The sequence below is a fragment of the Ambystoma mexicanum genome, chromosome 4q (assembly GCF_040938575.1).
Source record: "Ambystoma mexicanum isolate Mex_15411 chromosome 4q, UKY_AmexF1_1, whole genome shotgun sequence".
Classification (NCBI taxonomy): domain Eukaryota; kingdom Metazoa; phylum Chordata; class Amphibia; order Caudata; family Ambystomatidae; genus Ambystoma; species Ambystoma mexicanum.
In genome coordinates, this window is record NC_090928.1 from 193406483 (window position 1) to 193426837 (window position 20355).

At 43.9% G+C, this 20355-nt stretch overlaps 1 protein-coding gene across 3 annotated transcripts in view; it reads left to right on the forward strand.

The window, feature by feature from the left end:
• The window catches only part of PDE10A (phosphodiesterase 10A), a 1126451-nt gene that overhangs the window by 875804 nt on the left and 230292 nt on the right, over window positions 1-20355 (forward strand). For all 3 annotated transcript variants that reach the window (XM_069607718.1, XM_069607719.1, XM_069607720.1), the window contains exon 15: window positions 14383-14466. In XM_069607718.1, coding sequence (XP_069463819.1) covers window positions 14383-14466 — 84 coding nt within the window. The remainder of the gene's footprint in view (window positions 1-14382; window positions 14467-20355) is intronic.

Consider the following 20355-nt stretch of genomic DNA (forward strand, 5'->3'; position numbering starts at 1 on the left):
TATGGAAAAATTAATGGGAAGTAGGCTGCAACTTTGGAAAATAGAATGTGTTTTGTTTTCCTGATAACTTTGTCATTTATTAATGTATCTTTATGAATCTTTGCCGTATGGGGGGAGACGCGAGTCCCTAATCACTTTCATTCCGTCACTTGAATAAAAACTTATTAACAATATAATTTTATGGTATTCCTATGGAAGTCTGACTCACGGTAACTATAGGGCAGCTATCGCCGCCCTATAATATATATAATATCTGCTCTATAGTTGCACTCCCATAAGAACCTCTTAAAATTCTATTGTTAATAATTTTTGATTCCATTAACGAATTTGGCTGAAATCTTGAAAGTGCTTAGGGACACTTGCACCTCCCCTACCCCCCAGATTGCAAAGTTTAGTTAATATCTGTTAAACAATAAGAAGGTTATTAAGAAATTGCAGCCTCCTTCACATAGACAAACGAGGAAAATATTTGCCAAACCGCACAGCCCAAACCGCTGGACGGACTTGGACCAGGTTCCAAACAACTTGGGCACACCGCGTTTAAATGAGGCCTTTTTGTGGTTTGGGGTTATTCCATTCAGTAGATTTTTAAATATTTGATGTGAAAGGGGCGCTCCCTTCTCCAAAATAGATGGCTAGATCTCTGGGATTTACCCAAAACTGGGTGTTTATAGATATGACAGCCACCATCTTGTTTTTCTCTTGATTGGAGAGAGAGAAATGTGGATTTAGCTGAGATATGGGAAAATGAACATAGGAAAAAAAGCTATTTGCTGTCAAAAAACATGTCAATGCATAAGTCTAGAGGTGTGGGTGGCTAGGGGACACCAAGAGAAATGTGGGAGTTGGAGGGGGTCTAGGGGACTGAGTTTGCAACAAAGCTTTTCTGTAACCTCTGCTATATCCACGAATAGTTAACATCTCCAAGCAAACTTTGTTGCAGAAACAGCTTGTGTTGTGGGGGGAAAGAGAGAAGGAATATGAGGAGGCCATCTGAGGAGTGGAGGAAACTGGCATAGATTGGAGGGGGGGGGGCACTTGGTGATGACCTGGAGGGGAAGGAAAGCTTTTTTGGCAATTTTTCCCCGATAACCACTGTTACGAAAGTCTGCTGATAACTGATGGTATGTGTAGCTCCGTAGCCACGGTTATAGTTTTTTCTTTGAATAATTTTTATAGGTATAGTGCTGTCGGGGGAGTGGGGGGGAATCGTGGCCAATGTCACGACAGCCATCCAGGTGTCCCATCCATGCAGTAACCAGGACAGAACCTGCTTAGTGTGAAAAGGGAGGAATGGGCCAGCTCGATCAGGCCATGTTGCCTAATAAATGAGCCAAAGTTACAAGAGAAACATGGTTTTAGGGGGCCAACCCTTTCCTCGGTTTGAAGCTTAAGCAAGGTCAGTCCCACTTTGAAGCTAAGCAGGGTCAGTCCCGCTTCCTGAATGGATGGGCAACCGAATGGGCATCCAAATTATTTGTTTTCAACTCTGCTACTGTCATTCCTTGAAGGTTTTGCACTAGGAGGCAATTGTTTTGCCTTTTGCTGCACTGCATTCTGGTATTTGTATTCTCCCAGTCAAGATGGGGAACTAATGCCACAATTGTACAATTTTTGCCTAACATAGTTCTATAAGGATTTAAATATGTGAGTGACACTGTTGTGTACTTTTCAGGTTATGTTTATAAAACAGAGTTTTGATAAAAGCCAGAAATATGCACGTGAGATGGGGAAATGATGAGAGAGCAAGTAAGTCATGAGTATTTGCCCTTGATGTGGCAAGAACCTTTGCAATCCTGGAGAACGGTGCAGTTATTTCCCATGATTGTGGCTGCTTTTCAAAGCACAAGAACACATGTGGGTGGAGAGCGTAACTTTGCTTCCCTGAGGGCACATGCAACCCCTTTGGTTTTTTTTAAGGTTGACAAGCTTACTTAAGTATTTGGGCTACCAGGATTTTAATTGGGGTTTCATGTTCCCAGTGCAGAAGCTTACTCACAAGACCACAAGCACTTTTTTTTCATATTGAGATTTATTTTTCTAGGGAATATTTCAAGACAAATTGCTGGGTTTAAAATGTGAGCACCTTTTGTACTTAGCCAGCATATTTATTGGAAGGTTTCACGTCTCAGATTATTTTACTGGTGTTCATTACTTTTTTTTAAAAAGTCCAATGCTAGTTTATCTTGCACACTTTCTTCTAAGGAGAAGCTCATTTGAAATAGATTTGTATATTTCACTTTAGAATATATGTTCACTTACTGTGCATATATTCATGGGTGCCAACTTTTGATTTTCGCTTTGGGGGAAAAAGTATGTGTGCTTAGGTTATTCTTTCAGCTGGTCATTTTTTCCCTTTTCCGTGCTGCTTAAATGCGGTTAGTCGGGGTCATGAGATATATTGCAACAGTCACCATGAGACCAACCATAAAACAAGGGGTTTATAGCACGTAGATTAACCTAAGCGACAGATCATCAGAAAATAATTTAATCTCACTGCGCGTTGCCTAAAAACCATTGTGAGATCTCCAAGCCTGCAACATTTTAAACATAACAATTCCACTTTCAAAACAGGTCAAAATCAGTTTGTGATTGATGAACATCACCGGACATGGCTGAAGGCCATGGCTAGTTGTCTAGTAATGTTCTAAAATATACAGTGGGCACAGCCAAAGGCCGTGGCCACTGGCCATGTTTCTGAAAGAATATATGGAATAACAAAACCCTCGAAATTCAAGGAAAAAAACTTCAGTTGCAGGGAATTTAAGGTGAGAACTTACAACAAAACCCCTGAAATTTAGCTAAAACCACCTTAACTTCACACACCCCTGTTGCGCAGCCTATGACCACAATGATATCGCTGGTGACATCATCTATGTCATACACAAAAGTCCATGTATTAAAAAATTGGATACTATTCAAGATTTTTTTTTTCTTTGAACAGTCTGTGTTTTATTTCAATGTTAACATGTTAATCACTTATAAACGACACACCGAAAGAAATATACATCTATGTACATGTTTTCAAGCAAATGTTGAACTTTCAAACTTCATTTCTTTTCTATGCATATTTAAATTTAGAGTAATCCCTTTTTTTCAATAAGCATGTTTGTCTTAAAATATGACCTAATACATAGTTCCTTGTATTTAAGCACTTATGTCATTTAGAAAATGATACGTATACAAATGTTTCTTACAATAAAACAATTGAGTATTTACATAGGTTTATTATAAAACATAGTTGCTAATTAGGGTTCAACATGTGTCTATTTCTGCTCATTGTTTTGTTAATGTATTTGCCGATTATATTATAGTGAACTTGTCTTAGATATATATGGCACAAACTGGCACATTCTAAACAGTGTACTCTATAATTTCGATAACATCTTTTACCAAAGTACTACAAAGGAATGCTTCACAAGTATGATGCATGTGTAGCTGTTTACTGTTTTAAACAATGTACTCATTGGGCCTCATTACACGGTAGGGGGTAAACCATGGCGCTATTAGCGCCATGGTTCATGCCGGTAATTTACCGGTACCGCCTTGGTGGAAAGGGGAATTACCGCCCCATTCCAAGGTTGGCGGGGCGGTAATTCCCCCTTCCACCATTGCCCTTCCCCATTCCCATTTTTCCCCCTTAGGGCATAATAGGAATGGGGAAGGCGCTAATTACGGTACCGCAAGTTGCGGTACCGTAATTAGCTACCTTGGTCCCTTTGCGGGTTGGTTTTTAACGCCTGCAAAAAGCAGGCGTTAAATTCCCCAACCCGCAAAGGGACCTCGTAGTAAGGCAGTAAGGATTTACCGGTACCGGTAAAATACCGGTACCGGTAAACCCTTACCGCCTACCGTGTAATGAGGCCCATTGTTACAAACTATTCCAAAATGCTAATATCACATATGTAGAAACACAAGGGTGGTCTAAATATGGGTAAATACCTAGAGTGATCATATGTATGATGCCATTAGTGAAAAATGAATTGATGCCATTATGCTATTAGTCAAAAATGAATTGATGCCATTAATGATGTTATTAGCGATGCCACCGATGATGCCATTAGTGATGTCGTCATTGTGGTCATAGGATGTGCAACGGGGAGTACAGAGTTAAGGTGGCTTTAGCTGAATTTCAGCTGTTTTGTTGCATTAAGTTTTTACCTTCACGTTCGTGCAACAAGTTTTTAATATATATATATATATATATATATATATATATATATATATATATATATATATATATATACACATATATATATATATATTTCTGAAGCTTGTGGAATCTGCTTACATCACATGCTGTGCATAGGCCGATATCTAGTGGAAGCTGCGGAGTATTAGTTGGTTTTTTGAAACTCGAAAAGGGGTGTCGAACCAGGGTGTTCCAGTAATACTATCCCTACTGTGACGTACCCTGTACCCATGATCCCTCACTCATGTAGGACCCTCAGATTGTTTTTTTCCGCCATACTAGTCGGACGCATGTTATGGAGTTTCCTTGGCTTTAGCCATTTATTCTTAACTTATCCTTAAACTTCCCCGTTACTTTCACCTTACGCTGAAGATCGACACCGGTGAAGATCAAGGAAACCAGCCGTCGAGGACTGCCATGACAGATGTCGGGCCTTGGAAGGCCTCTGGCCTCAGCCCTGTACACTAGGGAGAATGGGGGGTGGTCATAACATGCTTATTTCCACCTTTTTTCCTACATATACCCGCCCGCTACCATTTTATACCATATGGAGAGTACTCCATTTAAGTTCTGCCCGAAGTGTAACAGGAAGTTTCCCTGGGTAGACAAGCATAATACGTGCATATGTGTCTCCCACAAGACCATCCCGAGGCTAACTGTCGAGCTTACAAGCTCTTGAAGCCGAAAACCCTTAAAGACCGCTCAACTAAACGCTGGGCCCGCTACGCCAGGCAGCTAGAGGCCATGGAAGTGGAGGCAACGTTCAGCAATGGCAGCAACGCCACCAAATCGGACGGCGAGGGCAGAGGGGTGTCTTCGGACACCCACACGCAGGCCCCCGACTCCGTAGAACTGGCAGACGGCCACGTTGTGGGGACAACACCCAGCGGCAAGAGCGCAACACACACCTCCACTAAACACACCAGCCCTGGCCGTGACTCGACACACGCGTCGAGCGATCGGCAACAGAAGACACCAAGAGAGCGGTCTACCGAATCTGTGTCCTCTGGGCGTTCCCGTTCGCGATCACCTCATGACAAAGACCAACCTTCCGCGGTTGATAAAGGTGTCACCCTTTCGATCGTCCCCGGGGCCCGGTCGTCAGAAGACGATTCCGACCTCTATATTCAGTCAAGACGCGTTGCATCTACACTCGAGATTCGACGTCCTCCCTCCAATACAAACTCTGAATCTCGTACCACCTCCGAATCTCAACGCCAGGCGTCAAATCCCTCGGAGGCCCCCAAAAACACTGGGAAACATTCCTCTAGTCATGGGAACGGGATTAAACAACATAAAAAGTCTTCAGAACACCAAATTCATAAAAATAAACATAAGGCCCCTAAATCTATGGGAAAATCCAATGTCCCTGACTCTACCGCTAAAGGTAAAGTCATTCCACCCACTGCTCAAGATATGGGCATGGAGGAGGAACCAGAACATGTTATTCAGAGTTCCAGAGAATGGAATTCAGCTGATATTGACAGGGTCATGAGAAGGATGTCATTTGTGGCGGACTTCTATGAGAAAGAGCCTAATTACTTTCAGAGCTATGCCAGCACCCCGGCTACCTCTGCCCCTTCAGGGTCTAAAGACTCTCAGCCCCCTGCTAAAAAACCCTTCTCTGATGCCAAGGCGCAGAGCTTGGTCCCAGACCATTTGCTGATCGTATCTTACCACCCTGATTTATATTGTGAGGAAACTGAACCACAATCAGTGGAAGACCAGACAGGGGTCTCTTATTATGGGGATGACGAGGACCAGAAGGAGGAGGAGGAGGAGGAGGATGAGGCTGAGGCCTACAATCTAAACTCCCCAATTCCCAAAGACGCCCCGGTGCATGACTCGCCGGTAGGTAATCAACCTCTCCTCAATGAGATACTAGCTGAAGCAGCAGCCGATTTTCATATTGACACACAGGGGGTCCAAGAACATATGGATTTCGCTGAAGAGATCCTAGGAGACAGGAGAGCCATTACTCAAGCCATCCCTATATTAAAATACATCCAGCGTAGGATTGATCCCTCGCTCGTAACCCCAAATCTCACTTGTGCGGTTGATCCGCGAGTTGAGACACTATTCTGTGCCACGCCCTCTGACCCCCTGTACATTAGGGGGAAATTAAAACCAGATTCCCTGGTTGTAACAACCACCAGAAAGAGGGCAGGTACACCGCTTGCTTCTTCCGAAGCACCTCCTGATAAGGAGAGCAAAAAACTATACGCTCTGGGTAGAAAGGTTGCCTCCACCTCCGCCTATCAGGCATGTATTGCCAACAGTGCCACTCTTTTGGCAAGCTACAATTGCCACCAGTGGGAACAAGTAGCTGGTTTAGTATCTTCCACACCCAAACCCCTAAAGGGCCAGTTGGCTCAATTGGCAGCAGATGAAAGGGCTGAATCAGGATGTATACTAAAGACAAACTTTGATGCAGCAGATAATGCTGGAAGATTAATCGCCGAAGGCACGGTTATAAAGCGTCACGCTTGGCTAAGACAGTCAGGGTTCAAACCTGAGACCCAAGCACTCTTATAGACATGCAGTTAAAGCTGAACGTACTATTCGGCAAGGCAGTGGAGGAAGCCTTAAAGACAGCTAAAGATGAGTACGAGATACTAAAATCTCTCGGCCAACTCACAAATAAACCCTCGGGGCAGAGGGGAAATAATAATTTTCACCGCTTTTGGGGCCAAATCTCCCAGAGGGGCTCAAACTATTATCAAAATCACGGTACCTCATGGGGCAACAATCAGTTCTAATCTTCACAGGGCAGCGTAGGGGCTGCACTAGGGGTAGAGGCAGCCCCGCCCGAGGTGGTACGCCACCTAGTAAGCAGTGACATTCTGCTTCGGATCCCGTAACATGCATCCCCAGTAGGGGGGCGCATTTCCACCTTCATCCACGCATGGGAAGGGATCACTTCGGACAGATGGGTGCTGTCCAGTGACCACAGGGTACTGTATAGAATTACTATGGCGCCCCCAAAACCATCCTCCGTGACAGAAGGTACACTCGTTGGATCATCAGAAAATCCTCCTCGAGAAGGACGCCATAGAAGTCGTCCCGGTCTGCCAGGTAAACAAGGGTATTTATTCAACCTACTTCCTTGTGCCCAAAGAAGATGTAACAATGCGCCCAGTATTAGATTTGCACCCAAGTATGTCAAGCCACAAAAATTCTGCATGGCTACACTACAAGAGGTAATCCCCCTGCTAAAAAAGGGGGATTACATGGCAACATTGGATATGAAAGATGCCTATATTCATATTTCGATGTTCCCAGCGCACAGAAGATTCTTGCGTTTCAGAATAAACAACCAGCACTACCAGTTCAAGGTTCTGCCCTTCGGAATAGCCTCGGCTCCAAGGGCATTCACCAAGGTATTGGCAGTGGTGGTGGTGCACCAGCGCAGGGAGGTAATCCCAGTGTACCCTTACCTGGACGACTGGCTCATTACAGGGGAGTCACCCCTAATTTGCAGTTTCAACATCCAAAGAACAATCGACCTCCTCTTCCAATTGGGCTTCTCAAGCAACGAGAAAAAATCAAGCCTGGTGCAAAGCACCTCAAAACAGTTCCTAGGAGCTGTCCTAGATACTCAAGAAGGGTTGGTGTTTCCATCAGAGGAAAGAATTTGAAATATGTTGCTGCAAATTCCTCAATATGTCTGGTCGCCAAATAAGGGTGCACAAAAGTGAAGCGTTTGCTAGGCATGATGGCATCTTGCATTTACCTGGTTCCCCACGCGCGCCTGCGCGTGTGACCCATGCAGGAATGGTTGGCGAAACAGTGTTCTCAAGCAAGTGGTCAGTGGGACGATCTAGTGGTTGTTTCGACCAACACTAGTACAGAGACTTCGCTGGTGGACAAGAAAGAATCTTACAAAGGGGAAACCCTTCTCCGATCCAGAGATACAGCCCACTACCTTCACCATACAACTCAGGATCTCTGGTCTCACACAGTGGCTCAGAACCACATCTATCTGCTAGAACTTCTGGCAGTCTTCAGAGCGCTTCGGGCATTGGAACCCCTCCTATCCAACCAGTCAGTGCAGATCCTAACAGACAGCACAACTGCAATGTTTTACTTGAACAAACAAGGGGGCACTCGTTCTCCCAATCGGTCCAAGCTTGCCCAGAAAATTTGGAAGTGGGCACTCAAACGGAGGATTTACCTGTCATCCCAACATGTTCCAGGGGAACTCAACTTGCTAGCAGATGCTCTGAACAGAGATCCTATCCCAGAGGAATATCAGTGGCAATTACACGAAGAGGTCGTAGGAGACCTCTTCTCTCAGTGGGGTTTCCCCACTATAGACCTATTCACCACAAGCGGAAACGGGCAATGCCCAGACTTCGCATCCTGGTTCCCCCAGCCAGGCTCCAAGGGGAACGTCCTATGGATGAATTGGTCAGGGATGTTTGCCTACGCTTTTCCACCAACCCCTCTGATGAGAAAGGTGGTGAACAAGATCCACAGGGAACCGATGACGCTCATCCTGGTTGCTCCTATGTGGGTGAGACAACCATGGTATCCACACCTACGCAAACTGGCGATGTGCGACCCCATCAAGCTTCCGTGCCGGTACAACCTTCTTTCCCAGCACGAAGGGCTAACAGTGCATACCCAGCCCAACTCGATGAACTTGGCAGCATGGCTCCTGAAGTCATAGACTTCGGACATCTCATTACCCCAGAGATGTATGGATATCTTGAAAGAGTTAAGAAAACCTAACATGAGGCACTGTTACTATGACAAATGGAAACAATTTGTAATTTGGTGCCAGAATAAGCAAATCAACCCAGTTGATTGTACTCCTTCTAATGTTGTCACCTATATGCTCCATCTACTAGATGCAGGGTTAGTGTTTAACTCACTTAAAGTGCACCTGGCAGCTCTTTATCAGCCTACACCACTTCACATAACTAGGTGTCATGGAGGAAAGTGCCAGTCATCAAAGCATTTATGGAAGGAGTAAAGCGACTCCACCCTGAATTTCTAGCCCACCACCAGGTTGGGACCTTAATGTGGTACTTGCTAAACTCATGGGAGCTCCCTTTGTGCCCATGCACAAATCTAGTCTCAAACACCTGACTTATAAAACTGTCTTCTTAGTAGCCATCACCTCCATAAGAAGGGTCAGTGAAATTCAAGCTCTGTCAGTGCAGGTTCCTTTCTTTACTATTCATAAGGATAAACTGGTTTTACGCACTCACCCTAGGTTCTCACCTAAATTCATTTCCAAATTCCATGTTAACCAGTCTATTGAGCTACCGGCCTTCTTCCAAGAACCCAAAAGCTCTGCTGATGTGAAACTCCACAAACTAGATGTGAGGAGGGTGGTCCTCTACTATGTAGACAAAAGAAGACCGCTAAGGAAAGCAGATCAGCTGTTCGTCTCCATAGCTCCAGGAAGAGAAGGAGATTGCGTCTCTAAGAATGCCATCTCTAGATGGATAGTCAGATGTATCCAACTGTGCTAATCACTTTCAGATAAAACACTGCCTTTTATGCCAGGGGCCAACTCTACAAGAGGTACTGGAGCCACTCTGGCTTTCATTGCAAATGTACCCCTTGACAGCATTTGCAAGGCAGCTACATGGAGCTCTATTCACACCGTTACTCAGCACTACTGCATTGACACTCATTCCAAGACAGATACTTAAGTGGGACAAGCGGTTCTAAGACATTTGTTCGCTCATGACCCTTCTCACATCCCGCCTCCTTCTTCTAACACTGCTCGATAATCTATGCACAGCATGTGATCTAAGCAGATTCCACAAGCCTCAGAAGGGATACATTACTCACCGTAATCATATTTCTGATGGTTGTATCTGCTTGAATTCACATGCACCCGCCCTTCCTCCCCTCTGAGAGAAGGCGCATGGATGCTTGTGGTCTTATCTATCTTATCTGCTTGGATACTCTGTACTCGCGCTACTCCTCATGCTACCTAAGGTCAGAGAAAAAGATACAATCTGAGGGTCCTACATGCATGAGGGATCATGGGTACAGTGGACGTCACAATAGGGATAGTATTACTGGCACGCCCTGGTTCGACACCCTTTTCGAGTTTTGAAAAACAAACTGTAATACTCTGCAGCTTCCACTAGATGTCGGCCTATGCACAGCATGTGAATCTAAGCAGATACAAGCATCAGAAATACGATTACGGTGAGTAATGTATCACATATCCATCACTAGTGTCAAAGGCTGTGTACATGCTCCAAAGTGCAACAGGAGAGACATTTTCGCAGTGTTAATGTTATTTCTAAGGCAACAGCTCCCTCTAGTGGTGACAACAGGCTAAGTGGGCAGTCTCTACTGGACTTGACTGCATTGGTCAAACCTACATCTGGCCTTTTATTATATTGAATGATATCTATCATGATGAATCCTGCAGAGTCGTCACCAAACCCCCGCCTAAAGTCTTCTCCCATGTGTCCAGGGTTATGGCAGCTGCTGAACTGCGGGTTTTATCAGGGGGAGGATCACCTGGGAGGAGACGGCTATCAAGGGGAAGGGATGACTGCGCTAGGAGAGATGCAGAATTCATCTTCTTAGGATGAAAATCAAATCATTCCTAAATACCTGGTATGTTATAAACGTACACGTCCCTCCCATATAACTTCTCAAAGAACCCGTCATGGGAAATCATCTAGACCGAATAATGTTGGTGCCTCAATGGTTCAAGAACTAAAAGTGAAACCCTTGAAGTATTCGAATTCCACCTTAAATAGAAGTCCTCACTCCAATGAGGAATCACAAACTCTTGTCACAACCTCTATTGTCTCTAATAATTCTCAGTACCTAAAACAGTCTAAATTAACTAAAGATAATACTAACAAAACTAATTTCACACCATTTCATATGCTTAATGCTCATGGTACTGGGACGAGGAAGTAGGGTCCAGAGGCAATGAGGACGCAGAGTGCTGTTTGTCAGACGGTGCAGTCTAGTTGTTGTAGACCGAAGCACCTGAGTGGGACATTTAAATCCCAAAGGAGGCCCAGCTGGAGAGTGGGCAGGAAGTTGAAAGGGCTGTTGAAGGCTGTTCAGAAGGCGTTGCTGCTGAAGCAGAAGTCATCTGCAGTGCAGGAGGAACCACAGAAAGAAGACCTCCAGTGGAAGCTATCACGAAGGCTGAAGGTGAGCAAAGGTGCAGAGTGCACGCAGCAGGAAGGGGCGTGTCAAGAAGAGGCCCAGCTGAGGAGATGTGCTCCCAGCTCAGCACATGGCGTGTCAGTGAGAAAGAAGCTGCAGAAGAACTGAACTGCTAGAGCTCCCAGAGACCAATGTACAACTCACTGAAGGTACGCAGAAGCAGGAGAGAGGGTGGATGGGAGACCGAAGACCCGTCACAACACCTGACCGGGAGATGGAGCTGCAGAAGAAAGCCAGTGAGTTGGCTACCTGTCCATGCTGACTTCTTGGTGCTTTGCATACAAAAACCATTGAAGTTTAATGATTTCAATACTGAACAGTTAATGAAAGAGAGTGGAAACCCCATAATTTTGAATACCAAACAATTGATGAAAGAAAGCATGAACTGCATAATTGTAAATGCCAATTGTAAAAGAAGCAGAGCAGAAGTGGCAAGAACACAAGTTCCTTCATAGGGGGCTACAGTTGGAGAAAGCTTACAACCAGCATGGTCAACGACCAAGAGGCTGTGAGAAAACTATAATAAACCACCTAAGGCATAAATCCCCTTTTTTTCTGCGACACACATTGGGAAAAGCTCATATGCCACATTGGCAAGAATCTGTGAAACCAAACAAAGGCGTCAAGAGGCATACAGAGGTGCAACGCTCCCTTTTTGGTATATCAACTGGGGGAAACTTGTAACCCCAAACTGTCAACAGTCGAAGCGTTTGAGAGATTTTGAAAATGACTTTTCTATATTATCAGTTTGGGGAAAACATATTACCAAGAGTCAAGAAATCCTAAAAAAAGGCAGTTATTGTGCAGCCCTTCTTCCAAGAGGGATTGATGTGGCGAGTCTTAGAATCAATATTGCCATTAAAATTTAAAGTAGCTGTAGATGTTTTTCTTCCTGGCAGGCGGGTATACCAGGAAACAACAAGATGGTTTGATGAAATATATCTTTTTTGAAAGCAAATGACCATTAATCAATTGTTTGATGAACTGTGCTGTCCTGACAAAGTTATTTGAAGGAGTGCCAAGAAATGTTGTTGGGCTATCATGACAAAAGTGATTCATTTGATTTGTGCTATCCTCACAACAGTGATTCCGTTGCAGAAGGTGTACTCAGCTAATTATAATTGTTGAACATTTTGAAAAGAACAATTGCTTGTTTTTGATCTTGTGTTATGGAAGAAAGACATTTACCTTTCAAAGAAGGATATCGTGGAAAGCATCTGTTGGTTTAAATTAGGAACAGATATTTGTGGAAAAGACATTGACTGTGTCCCAGGGAAAGAGACACTGGTTGGAAGAGACTTATTGAGTTACCTTGAACAGAAATTTCTTTAAACAAAACTGTGCTCAAAGTGTTCCTGAATTGATCCAAAGAGAGGGAATACAACCCTAATTACAAGAAGTGCTTTCAAGAACCTTTAAGTTGCGAGGGTCAGAGACGTTTTGGACACTGTAATTTTTCTTTAGTTTGCTAGGCCGGAACCTCCTCATTAGGATAGGGAAAGATAAGTGTTAATCCAAACCATTTTCCTTTAATAAATGGCAAATGTTGAGAAAATGTTACCTTTGTGTTTGCTTCGTTTTTCTGATCCCTCACAATATTCACACACACAAACAGTTATTCTAGTGTGCCTCGCAAGTGCAAGCTGGATTTGAAATTTTCTGTTTTAGCAGCTCCTTGCCTAGAGATAGCTGCTTTTTTCACGTGGGCCTCATGGCAGCTTAGCCTTGAGTGCAATACCTTTAAGGACTGACAGCCCGGTTTATAAAAATAAATGCAGACGCCAAATGTTTTCTTAGTGTTATGAGATATTTAATGCTAAGAAAACGCACGGCATTCAGGACTATGGAATGTCACACCTCTGTCCAGTACCCAGGACCGAGCCTGCTTAGCTTCAAAGCGACGTGTGTCTTGTAACTTGTGCTAATTTATTAGGCAACATGGCCTGAGGGGGCACGCCCCATCCTCGCTTTCCAGTTAAGCTGGGTTGGTTCTGGCTACTGCATGGATGGGAGTCCTGGATGGATGCTTATTATAGATGGACTACAGATAACCACAGGTATGTGTAGTTTTGTAGCTGCGAATATCGGAAAAACAACTGGGAGAGAGAAAATGCTTTTTTGCTGTCTCTGGCCTTCAACAAGTGCCCCCTCATCTGTCGGCTCCCTCCACTGCTCTGAAGTCCTCCTCACCTCCATTGCCCCTGCCCATTCCCCCCACAACACTGTGTTTCTGTGAAATTACTGCCATTCACACCTATACCCCAGGTTATGTGTAGCTCCGCAGCCACAGTTATAGTTTTGTTTTTGTTTTCTTTGAATGATTTTTATAGGCATAGTGATGTCGGGGGTGAAAAATCATGGCCAATGTCACCGCCTTCTGCGTCAAATCTTTACAAAAGTAATGGAGGGAACAATCCCAAACCACAAAAGGATCTTGAGTCAACGTTTCTTGACCAAATTGTTTCGGACATGGTCCAAATCAGTCGAGTTGTTCGGGCTTTGCAGTCCAGCAAAGATTGACCTTTTTTGTCTATGGGAAAATTAATGGTATCTGTGCCGTTCTAAATTTCTTTGTTTGCATAATAACTTTTTCGTTTTTCAAACAATCTTTCAAAACGTTGCATTGGGGTTGGGGTGTCTGGGGGGGGAGGGTGGGGAGGGATTTCAGCCAAATCCGTCACACGAGTCAAATGTTATTAGCAATTGTTTCGATTTCCTATGTAACTCGTTTGACCTCTGCGCTATAATACATACACATATATACACACACCATGATGAAATATAATCTAGTATTTGTTTCTGATTTGGCATTAGACACAGCGGATTAATTTTTATGTGAATGTTTACACGTTATTTATGTTAATAAAAATGTAAATGGGTTGGCTATTTTTTCAAAATGTTCACATGTTATCACTTATTCATTAGTCTCTTTTCAGACTTTTATGTAAATAGGCTACAACACTGACCGACTATAGAATGCATGACATTGAGTTTTGTTATAACTATTTCCTGTCTTTCAATTTCAGCTACCACTTTGATATCAATCCCTTTGAAGACCTCTGGCCAGCCATATTTGTCTACATGATCCACCAGTCATGTGGCAACAACTGGTAGGACTTCTTTCTTATCTCTTTCATTCTGGTATGCTTTTAAGAAACAAAGTATTGAATTGACTTAGAACCTTTTAAAATATGGATAAATGTCTAGTCTTAATGTTAATTTGTTTATTTAAGATGAATCAACATTTCACATAAGGGTCTTAAAGAAACATATATCCATAGGAACTTAACTACTTGATTGCGAAAAATTAAACCTTAATTTAAAACTTTATATCTTCAAGTACCTGTTAGTCTGTTTACTCTTCACAAGGACTTTATATGATGTTATATGCTCAGAAAAATGTTAAATTTTTAACCAGCCCTTCATGCTGCTTTTTCTTCTCTAAGTGCTGTGATAATCTTGGATATTACTTTGCACCTCAACAGTATTTCATGCATCAATTTCAGACGGATCATGTTCTTTGTTAGCCCTGCCTGGCTTTGAGCTTTTATCTGCAAGTTGCACACAGATCTCTGTAGAGAATGCTTAACTCTGTTACTTCATTCATGGTATTTAGCATATTTATAATGCATCGGGATTATGGGGATTTTTGTAGAAACAAGATCAAGTTGTAATGACAAGTTAAAATTCAAAAACAAATGCGGAAGGTAAACAAACCCTCTATGGCTTCTGTTGTACATATTATGGGGAAAGGACTTATTTGTAACGTTGAGAGAGTGAACAAATTGAAATCCTCCAATGTATCTATTTCTGATTTGTTTAGTTTTTTAATGTGCCATATGCAATGGTATTCATTTCCCAAAGCCCATTGGTAAGGACTTGCGGTTAAGTTAGGAAATACAAGACACTGGTGAGCGAAATAGCGCAATATGGTGATGGCTAAGGAGAATGGTTAGACCATACTGTAGTTCTTGTTCAATGCAAGTGTTCCTGAGACTAAACACATAAGTACTTCATCATATTAAAATAGGATGAAAATAAAATAAGGCAGGATTGCCATGGCATGTGAGTGGTTTCATTTGTGTAATCATATGCCAGAACTACTTGTAGACCATTCCAGTTCGGGGGCATGGATAGATTGTGGTTCAGGAAAGCCTTGTTTAAAGAGCATAGTATCCAGTGATTGCTGGAATGTCATGTGATTCTGTTAAAGTCTGTGATTGGGGAAGTTCAGTTAAGCCTATTGCACCAGAAGACTCAGGGGGTTATACAAAGGCTCTTGTTGCTAATCATGTGTTCCACGGGGAGCCATTGTAGTGACTTGAGTGCAGGTGTTATTTGTTCTAGGACTTTGAGACTATCATATGAATAGTGGCCTTGTTCTGTGTTAACTGCAATTGCCTGATATATTTAGATTTGCTGGGGAGAACGCATACTGTCCATTGCAGGAATTGAGCTGCGAGAGCACCAAAATACTGCCTGCTTCAATACTTGTGGCTTAGGTCAAATTGTGGTGGGGTCCTCAATCAGTGTAACTGGTAGTGGTGGTTGCTTTGAGAAAGGCAATTAAATTGTGGTGGGAATAAAAAGGTTTACATCTAAGAAAATGCCAGGCGTGTAGCCATAAGAGAGCGGAGGACAGGGGAAGTTTGTGCCATTCATGTAGTGGTAATTCTAGACCATTTAACTCTGAATGCTATTGAGATTGAAGAACACGTTGGTGGTTGAAGTCTGTTGATATGGGATTCTAAATACCAACTGTATGTTGTCCGCGTATAGTTGGAAGGATGGAGTGAAACCTTTGTGGGAAGCTAGTGGCTATAAGTTGGCATTAAATAGCGAGGGAAATGAGGCTGCACCCTGCATGACCCCGCAAGGGAATATTTGTGACCTTTGTAGTAACACTCCAATTGTGACTTGAGCAGGTCTTGCTTCTAGGAATGAAGCAGTCATCTGAGAGTGGAGCCCCCATATTCAAAACTGTTTTGCCTAACGATGTGGAATTTATGGTCCACCGTATTGAAAGTCGCTGACTGGTCGAAGGCTGGTGTAGCAGGCTAGTTGACTACCGTTAGGAAAGATTTCCATTTATGGGTAATTTTCCCTCCAGTTGTGTACACCCCAACTTTTTGCTGTTGTCTAACCATCACAGCCTGACTGTTTCCAGTAGAGCCCAGCTTTCTGCTGTACTCTACTGGGCTTTTGCTCATTTTGTTATGGGGAAACTGACATTCCCTTGAGACAGTCAGTCCTGGGAGACCGTTTCCCTTAGTCTTTCACTTTGTTGCTATTCTTTAGTAACATTTTATCAGTGCACAAAGTACCTTACAGAACAGTGTGCTGGGGTCCCTTTTTTTATTTTTAGGGCCCTAGACACCCTCAAAGAATTTTTGGTGAATGTACAAGCATGCCTTGGACCGAGCTGGTGGCAGCTGTTACTTTTCATGTGTTTTCAACTCTTTTCAAGGGTCCAAACCGCGTTTACCGCGTTTGTCCCAGAACAGTGGCCATTGCCTAAAATGGCCATGCCACGAGGTCCTTTGTTCTGTCCTTTGGCCATCTTGTCCCTTTGCCTTCCCCAAATCGATTAGACCCGGGAAATTCCTTATTTGGTCATGTAGACACCCACGCAAACCGAAGCTTACACAGGTTTCTGCATGTCTTGTGTGTGTGCGCTGAGGATGTGGGCTGGAGCTGTCTAGTTCCAATACACATCCTGGGTGCCAGGATATCTGGTGTGCTGGGACGACTGGGACCACCGTGGTCGGTAATTGGTCCACGTCTCGGATGGCTGTATGTAAGCAGATCTCCTATTGGTTTCTCTTTGTATCGGCACGAAGGAGATTTTGGATAAGAGAAGGCATCTTACACCCATTCCATGTCGATCTTCTGCGTTCACACCAAACTTAGTAAAGAAGCCAAGTATCCTGAATCAACGAGACAGATCCCTGTAACCGCTGGTGACCAAATGGAAGGTTTGGCACTGTGAGCCCACTGTTGTCCCGTAAGACCCAAGGTTTCTGATCGAACCTAAAAGGCCTGCAAAGGCGCTTTGACCCATTGCAATAGTGGGATCAACTATTCTCAGCACCTCCAACTTAACCTGTAAGCGAGCATTTTCGTAAGTGTTCCTGGAAAGCCCAGTGAACGCACCAGCTCGTATGAGACCTTTGCCCTGGAACTGCCGCCGTCTTGAGTTTTGACTTGAGCCTTTGGAGACGGTAAGCTCTGGGTGTAAGGCACTCTCCTAGCATTCTTAGGTCTGGAATTAGGAGAGGACACCCGAACCTGAGCATACGCGGTCACTGGGTCACCCAGCTGTGGTGACAAACTTTGTGGGTGCCTTGCTGCTGTGCCCACTGTGCCCTAATACTCGCTGCAACGGAACTGGCTGGATCCCTTCACCAGGAGTGGAGAAATCGCCACTGTCCCACCACAGAATAATTCCTGGATCCTGGAGCGCAGCCCCTAAAAGCCGCAGAACCGCTCAACTGCAGGATTTGGACCTGCGACCGAAGTGGACTAGACTGCCGAAGTTTGGTCTGGAGTGCACCAAGGATCGATGAGTACTTGCAACCCTTACCGGTGGCCCTTTGCGCATCCATCAATTTTTACACACGAGTATCCCCGGAGGGCCATTCTTCTATATCGAGGTAGCCTGTGCTACCAAGCTATTTTCTGCCCTCTTGGGGAGACCCTCCTCAGATAGTGGGAACTTATTCTTCACTGCCTTCCTGAGTCGCTACAGCCCTTGAAGAGAACCTGTTTTTGACTTGACTGCACGATTGTGTGCGCCAACACCAAAAGTACTTTTGAGCTCAAAGCTCCACTCATTTTAGGGACTGCACTGCATCTTAGCTAGGGCGTGAATTGTGAAGGACTGCCACAGAGATAATCACACTGTATAACCCCTTTATTTGCAGGTTGTGGAACTGTACAGAGTAATATCCCTGTTGGCCATTGGTGACTGTATATATGTTTGCTAGATTAGTGTTGTGCTGGTTTTCTTATTACTGCTGAAGAATTACTTTGTTTGACTTTAAAGACCTTTAATAAATGTATATATATTTATTATATACTCCTGACTGAGAGTAATTTGTGGTTTCATTTGTTGTGTGTGTTCATTGTGGACTTTCGATCACCCTCACCCCTCCTGAGACCTAGTCTTGACCACCGCCAATGCTACCGTGATTGGTCTGGCTTGTCCAGAAGGTTACCCTTTTCCAAGAAACTAGGCTGGCCTTCTGAACCTCTGCCCACCAGGTCAGAGTTCAGAAATCCATCTCAACAACTTCTTCCAGGAGAAGTTCTTTATTGTCCATTATTAAAGCTTGAATACACCTAGTTCCGCAGAATCATGACAGGTGATTGCATGGAAGCTTGCATTCTTTTCTTGTTTTTTGCAATTGTATAATCGCAATTCTTTCTATTACTTTAGCTATGAAGGGAAAGCTGGGAATGAGGTGGGTGTTTGCAAGGTCAGACTGGGCGGCGTTACTTTGAAGATTGGAGTAACAAGAGCTGGTTTTAAATGTCCGGAGTACTAGGCGGCATTGTAGAATTTGGTGATGGTGGGAACAAGGACAGAAGAGGCTGTGGGCTGTTTACCATTATGAGCTCTTGCACGATGAATGGTTTGAAGGAAAACCATAAGGATTTGTGCGGTCTGCTGAATAACAAGGGCATACGGGGGTTGACTTAGATTCTACAAGTACTTCAAGTGTCGCAGAGCACTGCTCATCTGAGGAGTATGTCCTTATTAAGTTTATTTTTTTCCTCTGTAGTTGGTAGGGATTTCCGAAACTGTTCTTGAACTTTTGTGTAAGGGTGTTGTCTAAGGGGAAATGAGCATTTGAGGGCTTTTGGGTTGGTTGGGGTGAAGGGATCAAGTTGGATAGGTATAAGCACCTGCAGTCAGACTAACTAAGTGGAATTAACTATAGCATTGAAGAGTGTTTGAGTCTTGAAGGGCAAGCCAGACAAAACGATTACCCTTTGGGTTAAGTGCCCTTCACCTGGCCGCCCAATGGGATTGATACACTTGAACATTTTATTTAAATGGAGACCCTTTTCGGTGACTGGCTGAGAACCAGTCCTCCTAAAACCCAGCAGCTGTGGTGCCTTGAGGGATGCTCAGAACTGATGAGTGTGGCCAGAGGCACTGCAGTCCTCTGGACCGCTAGTTTGTGGGAGCTCCTTTGCTCATTTTCTCTCAATCTCATGATGGGGGTGCCAGAAACAGTGGGTGTTAGTTCCCAGAGTGAAGAAAATCTTAATATGTGTGATTGCGAGCTCTGCAAGAATTAAACTAATCCTCATTGATGTTGGAATGCACACAGTTTCTGCATTTGATTTAGGTTGATCATTGGTCTTCAATGTACCACTTGTATATTGTAATAAAACTTCTATTAGTAAAGGTTTTACTTGCAGCAGCACTAGGGCTGCATTCTCTACTACAGTACTATCTGCCATATCCCTACTAAGATGCCAGAACTCTGGTTATATGGCAATTGGGGCCCTATATCTGGAAATGCCCCCTTTCAAAGCGTATTGATATAGCTCAAAAGAAAGACAGTCGGGCACTGAGTTAGATCCACCTTCCTTTCTAGCTTGAAATCCTGACATCCTTCTTGTAGCTGGTCAATGCACCCTTTCCCACTATTACCATCCAGGAGACAATAAGTCCTCACTCAGGCTGATCCTGTTCTTGTCCGGAAGTAGTTCTGCGCTATGCACATCGTTGCTGTCTTGCATTTCTTTTGGACTTCTCCTTCATAGCCACTATGCTATATGTGCCTAAAGCTGTCATTGCCCTGTTCCTGCCAGGCATCTCAACCCTCAGGCTCTAAACCCTCTGGGCCTTTCTCAGTGGGACCCTTCATAAAGTACTGCCCTGGCAGGCCAATTCTCAGTCCCATTGTTACAAAAGACACTGATTAACCTTGCTCCAGTAGACTCATCAGAGGTAGAGCTGGTAGTTCCAGTTGAACTGTTGAGGT